Raw genomic sequence first — 17,472 nt, 5'->3', positions numbered from 1 at the left:
AGGGGAATCCCCCCGTCTCAACCCTAGGGTGAGACAAGGAAATCTCACACCGGTAAAAGTGTGAATACACCTGTCCAGGGTAAGAGAATGTGACATCCCAAACTCCTATGTAGGTATTCAAACAGAAAGGATCTCTGAGCATGAAAGAAAATTGATAAGAAAAGTCTGATGCTGGGAGAAGGGACATTCTTGCTAGAATTCCAATTTAAGTCGATATGTTGAATGGTGGAAGGACGGTGACAGTTAGAAACAAGGCTACTGTAGCGGAAGAATTTAGTCAATCAGAAAGGTCAAATGTGGCAAACATTTATGCAATAATCAATGATATTGGAGCAAAGAGAGTGATAACATCATCATAAAACCAATGTTATCGAGCCCTGTGGTCTAATCACTTATTCCTCAGGCCGTCCTTAGCCATTAAGTTAACTTCACTTACTGCTGACAGTAGTCTTTTTGATACAAACAAAATCAATTTAAAAACTCTTTATGAATATAAAAGCTACACCAATTACTGTGTGTCTAATCATGGAGCTACTTATCTCTACCTCTACTCTCATTGGATGTTTTGTTACCCTTCCTCCCCAAAGTACCGGACCACATACTTCCCTGTAAGACTCTCTAGGGAGGGAGGTACGTAAGTGGAGCCATTGTGGTCTTCGTGCTCGCAGTTCATTATCAGTCCTATCATGAGCAATTCTGACTCTGTGATTGGCTAAACGGTCCGCACTCTTTGATTGTGTGCATAGCATAACCAAAATACCGACACTTACAAATTGACGTTATTTGGCAAATGTCATACGGTTTGGTTTGGCAGCCTGAATGAGGCAGTAACAAGGAAGACAGTGACAGGCCCCCTGCTCATCAGTGCTGCTCCAACCACAAGCATGCTGCCTACAGTCATCTGGGGGAAAGATCTATATACAGAACTATTTGTAAATTGTCATCAAAATTTTACTAAAACTGTGCCCATTTTCTAAAATCAGTGCCATTATGCCAATCAACACTCCCGATCCCTTAGTGATTACAATCAAAACACTTACATGGGCAATCATCCACTTTGTGGGCTTAGCTGAGAATGAAACCTTGTCTGCTGATTGAGCTGTTATGCTGCTGTGACAGGGACCTATTCGCCACATGTCTATATCACCATGCCTCTGATTGTAGGCTCAATGGCCGAAAATTGCAGGCCTATTTTCTTATTTTGTTGGTTGAATGTATTTGTAGGACAACATTCAGTATGAGTGGAGATATACTTAAACTCCAAAAGTTAAATACATTTCCCACTCCCTGCATGACGAGTCTTCTACCAGTGACTACATGTCAGTTTTTTTACCACAAGTGGGTCCTGGCTGCTTTTCACCGCAAGTGGGTGCTGGGTGGCTGGGATGGTCTCAGGAGGATATTTGACTATAATATCCGATCTGTGAAATAGCCGCAGACAGATTTTACCACATTATGTAATAGATAGCAACAGTAGTTCTAGATCCATGCTTTTGGCCTTAGCCGTTCACCAGGGAGGGAGTGGTCCACACCCTTAACTTCACATCCATATTTGAAAATACCAATTATAACTATATAAAGAAGGCACTGCATGCTGTTGACGAGCTCCAACTGTCTTACTGTGACTTCCCCAGCATACATAATGTATGACTACGGACTAATAAAATCAGCAGCAGCAGCAGCGGGAAGCTAAACTGTCTACAGCTCCAAATATGGCTCATATTTCCAACTTCAATTTCACAAAGAATCTCCCATCTCAAAATAAATAGCACAGCAGTATAGACAGGACTAGTGTCCTTGACCTTTACAATTTCTCATCTTATCATGGCAGTATGGGAAGCTACTACTGGCCTTGACCTTTGACATATACTGTCTCATTTTACTCACTACAGCAACTAGTGGTTTTGTACCCCTAACCATTTACTGTGTTATCTCAACAGCATAGAAACATACAAAAGATTATGGCATTAACCGTCTTACTCTAGTGTCTTGCGGCCATGTTTATTTTTAAAATTCATCTTTATTTATTTTACAATAATTGTGAAACAATTTCTATCGACTGATATTAATCACTCATGTTGGCCGCCAGATGCGGGTAGCGGGCAAGGGGTCAGAATTTGGGAGGGAAAAGGAGAACACCCACATGGCTGAGCAGGTGAACCCATACATTTCACGTGTTGTCCGGGAATCAAACCACATCATCTTGGTGAAAGACAAGTGCGGCTACTATTGGAATAATCTTATCTATTTAGGTTGAAATTTTGTATTGTGTCTAATACACTTATTTCCCTCCATCCCCAGCCATCTAGTCCCATTGCTGGTTTTGGGCAGTTTAAAACAAAAATTTACAACTGACATGGATAGATACACATGTAAACAGGGACACTTACACACAAAGATGTCGATGGACGAGAGAAATTGATCAGGGAATTACGGATATGCACACAGGTGTACAGATAGATACACATGGACAAACAGAGATACAAAGAGACACACAGAGACACAAACAAATGTACTGAAAAAGACACATGGACATAGGGACAGAAACACCGGGACAATTAACATTAACTCAATCACCCCTGAAATTTCAGAATGAACTAGTCCAGCCTTTGAATTGGAAGAGTTCACATGTGTCTTCAGGGGTGAATGAGTGAAACTGGACAGAGAAACCTCATGCAGACAAGGACAGACAGATACACATGGTCAGAGGGACAATGGACATGAATACTGAGACACATTAACTTACTAACAGAACCACAGACAGAGTAGTTAGGTCTGTGATGGGCTACGTGGTCCTGTGAGATCTCTCTATTACTAAAGTATAATGTAATCAATGTCGCTGTTGTCTTCAGGTCCCCAGGTAATGTCACACAAACTAACCCAATCGCTGACCTGTTAGGTGACAAGAATAATTTGCTGCCAGTGTTACAAAGGGCTGGCCTAACAGCCGGGGCATATTGCGTCATACCCGATGTGGAGAATGTTTAATTGTGGACAGACGCTATTGTATTTTGCGTAAATTCAACACCTTTGGATTCATGAAATAAAATGTGTGTAAAATAACAAAGTTTCTGTACATTGAATACTGTATATAAAAAACTTTCGCGCTTTCAAATATTCGCCCCAAGATTTCTGATAAAATCCATGTTTGCCCAGTGTTAATTTCGTCCCTCATATGTCATTACTATATATTGCTTGGTGTGAACTAAAATTTGCTGTCACTTGATAAATTCAACCTCATTTTGGGAAGGACAGAAGGCAAAATTTAAACTGCGACGAAAATTTCCCCATATAAAATACAGCAATAGGGATATTAAAACAAACCTGAACTCCACGTATCCATCGATGAGGGCGACAGAAAAGAAGTCGGACTTAGCGTTGGTGTTCTCAGCTGTGAACAGCAGCAAACCGTTGTTGGCCTGGGGTTTGAAGTCTATCTGGATGTCAAACTCTTTGTAGCCAGACTTCAGTACAGGTAGGGCAAGGTAACCGTTTCCCAGGAACTTAGGGAATCGTACCTCTATCTCTGAAATGCACAAAGTGGGAAGTTATAGCTATTTCATTTGTATGAGGTCTGAGTATGTAGGGTATAAACTAGTGTGGATAGGATAGTTGTTCTTGCAGTGTATATAAAGATAAACAAGAAGACGCTGTCATGGATATCCCCCGCTCGCACTGCAGAAGTCATTAAAAACATGAAGTGTAAAATATAGGTCAAATTCCGAATACATTAATCAACATAGCAAGATATAGATGAGTTAGTGGGGAATATAGAAATGGGGTCCGTCCTTTCGTCCAGCCATGCACCTGGTAAAAAATAACAAGAATTCCACGGGAGTGGATGCGTCGCCTGCCCAGTAAGAAAAGCGTTTTGGCTTGAGTTATTGCGTAAACAGATATGCCAAAATGCGGAAAGTTGAAACTCGACAGAAAACCCCAGGATATATATTGAACATTATTGCTTCTATCATTACCCTACAAAATTTGAAAGGAATTGATTAAAAAATATAAAAGTTCTTGCATTTACTACACAATGCCCTTATTTGGCAATAAAAGGGGCATAACTCCACCAAAAATGCACGTAAACTTCTGAAATGCGAACGTTTCCGAGCTATATTGGTATACAATATGTGTACCAAGTTTAATTCAATCAACTCAAGGGAACTGAAGTTATCGCACGGAAACCTTGTTTTTTTAGACGACACAACCGACGCCGACAAAGTTATACCTATATGTCGCCTCGCGTTGCAGGCGACACAAAAACCATGAGACAGTTGTTGTGGGCCGGGTATGAGAGAAAAATGCAGTGGGAAAGACAAGGGTATTGGTTTCATCTAAAGAAACTGTGCGTCAAAGAAAACTAGAGTGGTAAGGACAGTTGTTGTGTGTTTATCTGAAGATACTGATACAGAGAGACACTAGAGTGGTGAGGACACGGTTTGTTATGTCTAGGGAGACCAAAGCTAGTGTACAGGGAGGACATGTTTATGTGTAGGAAACTTGATGATGTGTTAACATGCTGTCAAACTGAACGCAAATCTCTGTGTCACTCGCACTCTTGTTTCACAGAGTTGACTGTAGAGCTGACGGCAGAAGCCTAGTGCTGTATCAGGCTCTACTGACAGATACAGATGCTGCAAACTCTAACTTGACTAATTCAAGTAACCTGTCTGTTTTTGTGTTGCATCTTGCCTGTTTAGTGGATAATCTGGAGTTATTAATGCAGGGGGAAGCCTTTGTGCACCGGTACCTGGGATCACTAATTTAACATTGACTTTTCAATCACGGCCAAATCACTTAATGTTACTTCCACTACTCAATGTTTCCCTGCATCAGTCTGTAACCCACTCCATACTTATTAATTAACACACCCATACACCCAGTCAAATCCTCAGCTAATCACCACTGCCCGAGACCCTGGCTTGGCTTTTCCAATACAAGTTAATTTTGTTTGGAATGAAATTGCTAGCTACCTTATTTCTCATTACGACACAAACTTGATCTGAAGACCCACAAAACTACTGGCAAATGGATTAAAGTCAGGATTAATCAGATCACAAGTGCTAAAAACTGTCAGACACCCCTCGACGCACAGGTTATACCCCAAATGTACAGAAATAGGTTCAAAACCTGTGACACTTATGCGGATGTAAGACAAAGTCCCGTTATTCGTGTTTGTATTTTCATATTACAGCACTTATATTTTTGTAGAACTTAATTTCCCAAAATTCACAGTTTGATTCCAATCCACAAATCCAAAGCTCTTGCAAACTATTTGCTAAAAGGAAAACCATCATAGAAGTGAGTGCAGAACAAAATCACACTAATTTGATGAAGACTGTCAAAACTCCAGCTTGTTGGATCCAGGGAAAACACTTACCAAGTGTTTTAATGTTTTTTGGCAGGAAAACCATGGTAGGGAAGGAATTCTACTGTTTAACGACTATATCTAACCCTTGTTGATGAACATATTTTGTAATCCCTGATGATGTACATGATAGCATTTTGTAGGCCCTGACAATGTACATATTTTTTAGGCCCTGATAATGTACATATTTTGTAGGCTCTGATATAATGTACATGATATTATTTTGCAGGCCGTGACAATGTACATAGTTTATAGGCCCTGATAATGAACATATTTTGTAGGCCCTGATAATGTACATGATATTATTTTGCAGGCCCTGACAATGTACATATTTTGTAGGCCCTGATCATGATGATGTAATATTCTGTAAGCCCTGATGATGTACATGTTTTATACAATGTTCAGGGCCAATCCCACAAATAATCGTATGTCTTCAATCAGTTCCCATTCCGTTAATCACCATGTGTGCTTCTGCTTGCTCCAGCTTCGGCTCAACAAGGCAGTTCTATGGCTCAATTGCGGCTTACGATCGCTCCACTGGTGACCAAGTTTTTAGCAGATATAATTACATCATGACTCTAAAAACAACCATTAGCTAAACAACAGCATACAAAAGACTAAACATGGAAATAATTTACGAGTGAGGGATCTATTTCACAGAACATTATACCTCTGCGATATCCAGCAGACGATCCCTTTGTTTGGGAAGTCAATAACAAAGTTCTACATGCATTCATTCCTGTTACTCTCAAAATATGAAATTGAAGCAATACACAATACACACACAATATCTCTACAAGTTTTTTTATGTAGAACCTATTAATATTGAATCCTATAGGGATGTATCTACTACCACATTTCCAACGATCAGCACCCAGGGCCCTCTGCCAACAACATCTATCAACTACTACCACATTTTCTGAGCCTTGCATATAGCAAATACTTTATACCAGCAATTTCATTTTTCGCCCGCTGTAATTTGGAGGTCTTACTCATTACCCCGAACAATTGTATATACATAGTAATTAAATGTGAACAGCAAACATAACAAGAGGCCCATGGGCCTTAACGGTCACCTGAGTCCTACAGTATTTATTTTTTGTTGTTGAAATATCAAGTGGAGATAATGATGTTAATCATCCCTACCAATTTGAGTAAAAAATAGTTAGGTATAACGTTAAGTTAGGTTTGTCAGGACCATGAGTTGATCATTCCTAGGCCGAGTTTGAATTTAATCGGCCTATTAGAACTTTATTTTAAGTTTGAAATAGTTTATTTTCAAAATGGCTGCTGTGGTGGCCATATTGGATTCCTGATCGACCCGAAAAATTACAACACTTTGTCAGAACCATGAGTCAAACATTCCTACCAAGTTTCAGTTAAATCGGCTCAGTAGAACTTGACTTTTAAGTTTGAAATATTAGTTTTTCAAAATGGCAGCCATATTTGATTTCTGATTGACCCGAAAAATAACAGCACTTGTCAGGAAGATGTCAGTAACATTCCCATGAAGTATCAATGAAATCTGTTGGACAGTATTTCAGCTTAAGTTTTGAAAGTTAACGGCTAAAGCTCAGGTGGCATAATTATAATAAAGGGCAAAAATGGATTTTTCTGTCCAAGGGCGAAAATTTAACTGGAGGAACATTTCCTGGTACATGTATATACAGTACCACATTTCTCACAATCTGGACCTGGTCTACAACACTTTATCATTCTGTCATGTAGTATTCTGTCATGTAGTATGAGAGGTTTCCTCGCTTGCCCTTAAACCCATTACATTAATTCTTTAAGTTAACAATGATTTAGGACACATACTACATTCATTCTATTTTATACACATTGTTAAGTCATTTTCATAGAGAGGTGGGGCATTTTCCCCAGATCATGACCATATAAGCATGCACAGGTTTTATTAACACCAAAAATGTAGAAAAGATGTAAAAAGTTCAATAATGTTTACGATGCTATAATGACATGTACGTATGCAGATACTCACGTTTTTCACATCTGCGTCCTGAGGTGCCTATGGGGCAATTACACCGCACAATGCTGCGATCTACCAAACAGGTACCGTTGTTTTGGCAGACGACACCGTGGCAGCTGGGGCGATGGATCAGAGACAGTGGCTCCCCCACACCCTGTATCACATCACTGTGCGTGTCTTTCACTGACTTTTCCTTGAGGTCAAACATTTCGGCCATAATGTGGTCATTTGTGTCCAGTGCCAAGTCATGGCCATTGTCTCGAGACAAAGAATTTGATAAGTCGACGTCATTATGTCCAGTTTGATCATCCTGGCCATTCTGTCCAGCAGGTTTTATCACAAGTTGCTCTGATGATGAGAGTGTAATGGTGTCAGATGAGGGGAGTGAAGGTGAATTCCGGTTCAGTGCCTCGTCCACCACAGGGTGCTCCTCAAGGCCAGGGATCTCTGTAACAAAAATGAAACATTATATGTAGTTTAGTCTTTCCTAAATAGGATATTTATCTTTTATCAAAGAAGCATTTAATTTTAATCTGTGAATCATTATAGCATATGTTTTGAATTAATTTAATTTAAAGTTATATTCTCAAACATTATCCACTAAACATTCAGAATAATTTTACAATAAACTCAGATGTAATCTTTACTAAATTGACAATGTCAAGGAAAGTTCTTAAATACCAATGAAACAATATGCATGCAAAATTATAATAGGTCAAAAAACAAACAAGAGGCCCAATGGGCCTGAATTGCTCGCCTGGTATTAATCTCATACTTGTAATCTTAAGGGTGGACTAATATACAGCTACAGGCAAAATATCTGTGTTCGATCCATTTGAATCTATTAAATGATTAAAACATATGACACCTGCGACCTTGAAAGTTTATAGCCTTCCGTCCCGGCATATTTCTGGCTAAATATCATTACCCTGGACCTTTTGAATATTCAGAACAAGTCATTTAAATATTTAAACATATTTGATCCCTGTGACCTTGAATATGAGCAAAGGTCATTCATTTAAACAAACTTGGTAGCCCTTCATCCCAGCATGTTAATGGCCAAATATCATCATCCAAGGCCTTTTGGTTATTGAGAAGAAGTTGTTCAAAGGTTTAAAACATATTTGACCCCTGTGACCTTGAAAATAGATGAAGGTCATTTATTTGAACAAACTTGGTAGCCCTTCATCCCAGTTTGCTTCTGGTCAAATATCATCACCCTAGCTAGGCCTTTCGGTCATTAAGAAGAAGTCGTTTAAAGTAAAATATTGACGCCGGACGGATGAATGGACGGACGGACGACGGACGGAGCACCATGGCATAAGCTCGCTTGGCACTTTGTGCCAGGTGAGCTAAAAATGTGTGTGGGGGGGGGGGGGGGGGGGGGAGAAATTAAATCAAGTTGTGTAGAGGTTGGTAATGTCAAATAACATAGAAACTAACCTAAACACAGGCCAAAACGAGGAGAGAAAGGAGTAGCAATAACAGTGAAAGGTTTTGAGGTTAGTAAAGTCATTTAACATAGACAGGCCAAAACATGGGGGAGAAAAGAGTAGAATTTAAATCAAGAGGTGAGGAGAACGGAGAAGCCAAATATCACTGCAGTAAAGCTATATATACAGGCTAAAAGATGGGGGAGACGGGGTTAGGAATTACTTGGTATAGAGGTTGGTAGAGGTGTAATAACCAGCACCACACAAGGTGGTCCAGACAGCAGGCCTTGGAACCTCCATGTTACTTATCTACTTGATCTAATCTGGTCCCTTAATACAGCATTATGTAACAGACATCCACCCCCATTATAGTCCCTGGGGTAGTAAGCACATAGACCGCATCATCTGCTGTAGTATATGTAATAACTCCCGTTTTACACAGTCAATATTCCTAGTCAGATGTATGCTTGATGGAAAAACCTGTCTCCATGATGATTTTGTATTCAAATGGAGATCACATAATGGATCTAGCAATTTCAACAATTTTTGAACTACCGTATAAGAATCTTGGGAGTGTGTGTGCTCCTTTGAAATTTTGTCTCAGGAAAGGTTTTATTTTATTTAATCTACAAATGATTAAATAACTTGATATCAAAATTCGTAAAATTGTATTTGGATAATACTAGCATCAATGTTTAGCAGTTTACAGACGTATGGTTGGTGTACAGAAGCTGGAGTGACCTTATACACACTGTTATACTTTGCAGTGTTGCTCCATTCCATTCATGTGCAGCTTATTAAATGCATGGCTGTGCTGAACATGACCCGCCTGTCAAATACAAATGCATCACAAACTGGTCATTGCAGTGGTCTCCGGGGGATTGGGAAGTGATGAACTGAACGCCAATCAGGTGCGATCGAGTGGCCAACTATTGAACAGAGCTGTAATGTAAACTGCCAGACAGCAGGCAAGACAGCCTGCAAGCTCCACAATTGATTTCCAGGAAACATGGAGACCGGATGGAGAGTGCCAGAATGTGACATCCACCATAACTCATGGGCACGATCTCCTGTGTCCAGTGCGTAAGAGATAGCCCGAGTCAGCTGAGGTCAGTCAAGATCGGTAAATCAGCATCACTTAAGAAATAATTCCTAAGTCCCTTGTTGACCACATGATCCAGTCATTTATTCTATATTACGATAGGAGGTCATTTACAGGAAGCCATTAATGGCCTAGACTAACGTATGTTTTTACAATGTAGAGAAATTTAAACCAAGGTGGTTGATTTATGACAATATGACAAAAATACACCATCAGCTGTTTCCAATTAGAAAACAGTCATGTGTAAAAGTTCTCTGCTTTTCTGCCTTCACACTATTTTGAGTAGGTACATTTATATAAAGGTTGCACAATGGAAACTGAAGTATATTACTATGACAAAATCACAAGATCACTGACATCATATTACATTTAGTAACATCATCTTGAGCTGACAGACATCATAATATATCACAATGACAACATCACAAAATAACTGTCTGACAACATATACAACATCATCATACAACATCATGAGCTAACCGACACAATAACATACAATTTGTATTACCATGACAACATCACAAGATCACCGACATCCTATAACATATTACCATGACAACATAACAAGATCAGTGACATCCTATATCATATTACCATGACAACATAACAAGATCACTGACATCTTGTAACATATTACCATGACAACATCACCGTGAAGATCACTGACATCATACAACATATTACCATGACAACGTCACAAGATCACTGATATCATACAACATATTACCATGACAACATCACCAGATCACTGACATCCTATAACATATTACCATGACAACATCACAAGATCACTGACATCTTATAACCTATTACCATGACAACATCACAAGATCACTGACATCATATAACATTACCATGGCAACATCAGAAGCTGAAGAACACCATATTTTCATAACATCAAAAGCTGATCATGACAGACAACATAACATATTACCATGACAACATCAGGAGCTTCTTCTGTAAATATAACACAATGAGCACATTGTTGTTTACCTGTACTTTTATATTTAAAGTATCCGGAGCCTACCGAAGCCCCTTATTGACTAGATGTCAACTGCACAACAAGGCTTTGGAAGCCGGTGAAGAAATGCTGTATTATGAGATTGCTTACAACTAACTCTGTTAGCTTGTCTTTAACCATTCCTGGCCTGGGGCACTGTTCGTGCAATGCTAACCATGTTCTACTAAAAGGATCTACAATATGCCTTGATAACATTAGATGACAAGAAAGGCATCATATTTCAACACCAATATAATACAGGGGTTACATGATGATGTTCACAGAGATAGCTATATGTGACTTACTTTAAAAAGAAATGATCAAATCTTGTCGAACTATGATCATGACCTACTCTTAAAAGAGATCTAATTGCATTATGACATACATGTACCCTGAAGAGATCTCAACATCTAATCCAAAATATGACCAAACCCTAAATTAAGACTAAAAGATCTGGCATTAAGTGTCACCATGACAGCACATGTTGAAATGAAGAGATTAAATGGTAGATATTTAGTGGCAATAAGTAAACTGACCTGAGGAGATCTATTCATATCTTGTGGTCGAATGACATAACTTTATCAAGAAATATCTACACATCCTGCAGCCCCATACCATGCCCCATTTAGAAGCCCCTTGAGGTAGTCTCTGAGCAGAGATTGCATCGTTTAGTGGCTCCGTGTCCGTGATGTATCCTGTGGTGGAACGTCTCTATCCTACACAGGGTCAGGTGTTAAATTCCACCAGAAAAATAAGTGAAGGCAGAGATTTAATATATGTGTGCAATATGTATACTACAGGTTCGCACTTAGTGAAAACGAAGGAATTCTTGTCTGCTCCTTGAAATGAATTTATCTCTAAAAATCTTATTATCATGCCCTTTACCGGTTCAAGAGTGACACAATCGATGGCTGTGGACTTTTATTCCACAACAAACCGTTTCATCAAGAAATGGATTTATCTTCGCGCATGAGCTGAGGTGGTATGTGTTTTATCTCTGCAGTGTCTATGGAGGTATTCCATCAAACTCGGGACTGACCACTTCCCTATTTCACCAAGATTAACGCGCACATCGCCACAATAAGTAGTCACTAATCTGTACAACTTCCTGTGTTCGTGACATAAACTGTGGCCGTCAGTCTAGGTGGCTGTTATCTACGCACACTACAAAGGATTCTGACTTCTTCATCCAAACAAATCTTGCCCCTATATACTATACCATAAAGAACATAGTTAAACAAATTCTATCCAAGATAAGTTGGGAAAATTAACATTTTGGCATTAAATTGGTTAAGTCTTGAACTTTATATTTGGTGAATAATGGTTAACAAACCAATTCAATCAAAGGGGACAAGTAATTTTACCAACAATCCAGCCTGGAAATCAGTCATCTTACAGACCATTTAGACTCTGAACAATTTACCTAACAGGCCACTTAGACCCTGAACAATTTACCTAACAGGCCACTAAGACCCTGAACAAATTACCTAATAGGCCACTTAGACCCTGAACAAGTTACCTAACAGGCCACTTAGACTCGGAACAACTTATCTAACAGGCCACTTAGACCCTGAACAAATTACCTAAAAGGCCACTTAGACCGTGAACAAGTTACCTAACAGGCCACTTTAAGACTCGGAACAACTTATCTAACAGGGCACTTAGATCCTGAACAAGTTACCTAACAGGCCACTTAGACTCTGAACAATTTACCTATCAGGCCACTTAAACCCTGAACAAGTTACCTAACAGGCCACTTAGACCCTGAACAAGTTACCTAACAGGCCACTTAGACTCTGAACAAGTTATACCTAACAGGCCACTTAGACCCTGAATTATTTACATTCCAGACCAATTACACTATGGACTAGTTACCATACAGACCTCTTGGACTCTGTGCTCAACTTTCCTACGACAGGCCACTTAGACCTTGGCCTAGTTACCAAACAGATCTCTTAACAGTGTCCAGACCTCTTAGATATTTACCCACAACAGTGGCAGTTGCAACATTAATCTAATGTTTTAAGTCTTAAATATCTCATTTTCTATTAATCTTTTACACATTGCCAGAGATATATGAAATCATATTAGGAGTTGCTTTTTTAATTCCTATATCAGTGGTGACGCACGTTCTAGCTGTGCAATCCTATAAACCAAAGGCTGCTAAATAAACTGCAAGCTGTCATATCACATTATCTTTTGTATATCAAGCATTAAAAGAAACTGTATAAAAATTATTCAACAAACTTTAAATACCATGGTAACCAGCTGTAATTTGTTGTAACTAGCTTGATGTGATCACCAGCAGAATTTGTATGATACCCATATTTTCCTGCAGTCGTCTCCTAAATTCATGAATTCTGATCTCAAAAGACAGCTAATTGTGTCGAAACACGTACAACAACCTTTTTACAATACGAAGCCGCCACCCCTTGTCTGAGGAGACTGACCTGTCTCCTTGACCTAGAAGACTGGGGTCAAGAGACTAATACAATCCTTGTCCCCTCACTCCTGGTTGTCTCCCTTGTCTATGGAGCGTGAACTCTAAAGTCTGAGTTAGACAATTGACAAATAATACCCCTTGTCTCCAAGTACTTTCCTTTGTCAATAAAAGCGGAACTAGACATTAGACATTACAACATTGCCTCCTGGTAGTCTACCTTGTCTGTGATCTCTAGGATGAGATGGAGAAAACAATCCTAAAATTCATCTAGTAGTCTCCCTTATCTAGGATATCTTGACTGATATCTTGAGTCTGAGATTGAGACATAAAAACCTTCCCTCCTAGTTGTCTCCCTTGTTTAGGATATCTCGAGTCTGAGATTGAGACATAACAATCCTACAAGTCCCCAAGTAGTCTCCCTTGTCTATGATCTTTAGAGTCTAAGATTGATACATAACAATCCTTAATAATTCTCCTAGTTGTCTCCCTTGTTTATGTTCTCCTAGTTGTCTCCCTTGTTTATGATCTTTAGAGTCTAAGATTGATACATAACAATCCTTAATAATTCTCCTAGTTGTCTCCCTTGTCTAGGATCTCTAGGGTCAGAGATTGAGACATAATCACCTTGCCTCCTAGTTGTCTCCCTATGATCTCTTAAGACGAGATGGAGACTAATAGAATCTTACATGGGTCTGTTCCGTGGACAGGGATATCTCAACCCTCGTGTAAGAGTTTGGCCAGCCAGCCAAACCCTTACACAGGGTTGAGATATCCCTGTCTATGGAACAGACCCATGTCTGATTATTTTTCTCACATACATACAAATAAACAAATTCCATTTGAAATAAACATCGATCTTATTCTTCCAGCAAACCACAAAGCCCTAGGGTTGAGACGGATGATTCCCCATTCACGACAATTGTATGACATCACGTTATAGCTCCTATATAGTTAGTTATATTATATATATATTCCAACAAACAATCCTAAGATATACTCACAGGTACTGAAAAAAAACATACCTCAACAAAAAGAACCAATATCTTGACTTTATTAAGTTTACCTCTTTGCTTGGCGAAGGGGAAAAAACTGCACTATCTGCAACAGCTGTACAACAGATGTATCTCTCACATGGTGACTGGTATTTCAATGTAGAAATAATGGTGACCTGAAGTCCTTAACTCCATCAAACAAATACATTTGTACCAGATTCGTTTTGTGGTTTCAAACAGAGAATTTAGCCAGACCCACAGTCAAATAGGCAGTATATGCTGGTAAATAGCTTACAGAAGGCTAGAAAACAATTTTACTTGCCAAGGATTTGGACAGAATCAAACTAAACTAAATGCTAGAAATTTACCCTGCCAAAAACTTAGTTTTTGAAACAAACTTAACCCTTTCATGAGCTAAAGATACTGAGGATGTCATTAATGTATTACCTCAAAACAGCATAATATTTCACGTACACTGACAGGACAGTTGTCAACTACACAGACACTGCTATTTATACACGAACAGAATATAAAATCCATTTAAATCATGTACATCTGTTTTCTTTGGCTTCAACGCACCATCACCAGTTAATAGTAACAGTGGTGATAGACTTTTAAAGATTTTCTCATGAAGGAGCTGTGTCACATCGAACGATTATCACTGGGATCATTTCGTTAACAGTACAGCTCCCAGGCAACATCGCCGCAATGACAGAAGGTAGAAATAGCAAAAAACAACAAAGGAAATGAAACAAGCCATTTCAATTTCTTGTCTGCCTCATCATCAGATTGCTATAAACAGAAGAAAGCGGTCATATTAGATGTAACAAGCCATGTCCTGCCTATGCCCTGCTTTGACCATCGATGCACATATCAGAGAACCCAACTTAAATGTAAAAAAATGATGTTGATGGAGATGCTGGTAAAGTCAATGGGCCATTAAAGGTATAGGCCACATCCAGCATCTGATGCATGGGTTGAGATGTACTACCGAAGATGCATCTATGATCCAAGTTTGGTTGGTCTAGCACTTATACTTTCAGGGAAACTAACTTAAATGCAAAAACTTAATTTTGACGCCACCTTCGCCGTAAAAGCAACACCTAAGTTTCGCTTCCGCTTCTTCTTCGTGGCGACGAGACAAAAAGAATACCTTGATAAAAGAAAGCAACTTCAGAAGAAGGCAATGACATAAAAAGACAATGAAATAAAAATGCAATGAAAAAAGAATGAAGCAACACAAGAAAACAACAATACAAGAAATGAGTCTAATCACCAAAGGCGTTTTAATTCTGTGGTATTAATCTGTTAATTACACTATAGCGCTAACACTTAATTAACCCGGGAGTGGTGTTACATAGTACAACCAGGCACCCAAATGTCTCGGCAACATTTCTCCCAATAAATTCTTCTGCAAGATGTTTTTCTATCTTCTACAATCTCCATCTCTCACAAGTGAAATTCATATCCAAGAACAAACACATTTCTAACTACTCAGAAAACAAAAAGCATTGTAATGGTACAATTGAACATTTGATTTGATTTTGATAAATTCCCATGTGACAGATGCATAACGCTGACAACTGTAACACATTCCCAGTGTTTACACAGGGCAAATAATTTACAGAAGCACATCAAGGTGATTGGATTTATGCTCTTTCGTTTGCAACAGCTGAAACACAACATGGATCTAAATGTTGAAGTTCTCTGTTCCTATACAGAAAAAAACCCAAAGAAATTAACCCAACAACATGGTACCAGATATCCAGTTTCTCATTTTTATTAGCAACAAAAAAATTAAGTATGGACAAGTATGGATGGGAGCAGTCATTTATCATGTGACAAGTATGGATGGGAGCAGCCATTTATCATGTGTGAAGTATGGATGGGAGCAGCCATTTATCATGTGTGAAGTATGGATGGGAGCAGCCATTTATCATGTGTGAAGTATGGATGGGAGCAGCCATTTATCATGTGTGAAGTATGGATGGGAGCAGCCATTTATCATGTGTGAAGTATGGATGGGAGCAGCCATTTATCATGTGTGAAGTATGGATGGGAGCAGCCATTTATCATGTGTGAAGTATGGATGGGAGCAGCCATTTATCATGTGTGAAGTATGGATGGGAGCAGCCATTTATCATGTGTGAAGTATGGATGGGAGCAGCCATTTATCATGTGTGAAGTATGGATGGGAGCAGCCATTTATCATGTGTGAAGTATGGATGGGAGCAGCCATTTATCATGTGTGAAGTATGGATGGGAGCAGCCATTTATCATGTGTGAAGTATGGATGGGAACAGCAGCAATTAACACTGTTACATGTTGTATACAACAGCCAATCACAACACTGTTACTTGTTGTATACAACATGTAACAGTGTTGTGTTTGGCCGTTATATACAACATGAAACAGTGTTTTGATTGGTTGTTGTATACAACAGCCAATCACAACACTGTTACATGTTGTATATAACAGCTAATCACAACACTGTCAAATGTTTGTATACAACAGCCAATCACAACACTGTTACATGTTGTATACAACAGTCAATCACAACACTGTTACATGTTGTATACAACAGCCAATCAAAACACTGTTACATGTTGTATACAACAACCAATCAAAACACTGTTACATGTTGTATGCAGCCAATTACAACACTGTTACATGTTGTATACAGCAGCCGACACTGGCACATGTTGTATACAACAACCAATCATAACACTGTCACATGTTGTATACAGCAACCAATCACAGCACTGCCACATGTTGTATATAGCAGCCAATCACAATTGTGTAACATGTTATACACAGCAGCCAATCACAACACTGTCACATGTTGTATATAACAGCCAATCACAACACTGTCACATGTGGTATACAGCAGCCAATCACAACACTGTCAAATGTTGTATGCAGCCAATCACAACATTGTCAGATGTTGTATACAGCAGCCAATCACAGCACTGCCACATGATGTAAGTAGCCAATCAAGATACAGTCACAAGATGTAAATAGCCAATCAAAATTCTGTCACATCTTGCATGCAGTATTCATAATTGCACTGTTACATGTATGTACCAAATCGTAAAGCACCTTCTGAAGTGTTCTTCAAAAGAAATAACAACAATATTGACTCAAGTG

The 17,472-nt window shown here is 39.0% G+C and overlaps 1 protein-coding gene across 1 annotated transcript in view; it reads right to left on the bottom strand.

The window, feature by feature from the left end:
• LOC110460454 (pikachurin-like) overlaps window positions 1-17,472 on the bottom strand; it is a 77,405-nt gene that overhangs the window by 20,714 nt on the left and 39,219 nt on the right. Inside the window, exons 3-4 of the mRNA XM_021513371.1 lie at window positions 7,368-7,802; window positions 3,325-3,526 (exon numbers count right to left, since the gene is read on the bottom strand). Coding sequence (XP_021369046.1) covers window positions 3,325-3,526; window positions 7,368-7,802 — 637 coding nt within the window. The remainder of the gene's footprint in view (window positions 1-3,324; window positions 3,527-7,367; window positions 7,803-17,472) is intronic.

Source organism: Mizuhopecten yessoensis, unplaced genomic scaffold (assembly GCF_002113885.1).
Source record: "Mizuhopecten yessoensis strain PY_sf001 unplaced genomic scaffold, ASM211388v2 scaffold10403, whole genome shotgun sequence".
In the NCBI taxonomy this organism is placed as follows: Eukaryota; Metazoa; Mollusca; class Bivalvia; order Pectinida; family Pectinidae; genus Mizuhopecten; species Mizuhopecten yessoensis.
Note: the sequence above shows the minus strand (reverse complement) of the source record. Positions and strands in the feature narration are given on the sequence as shown.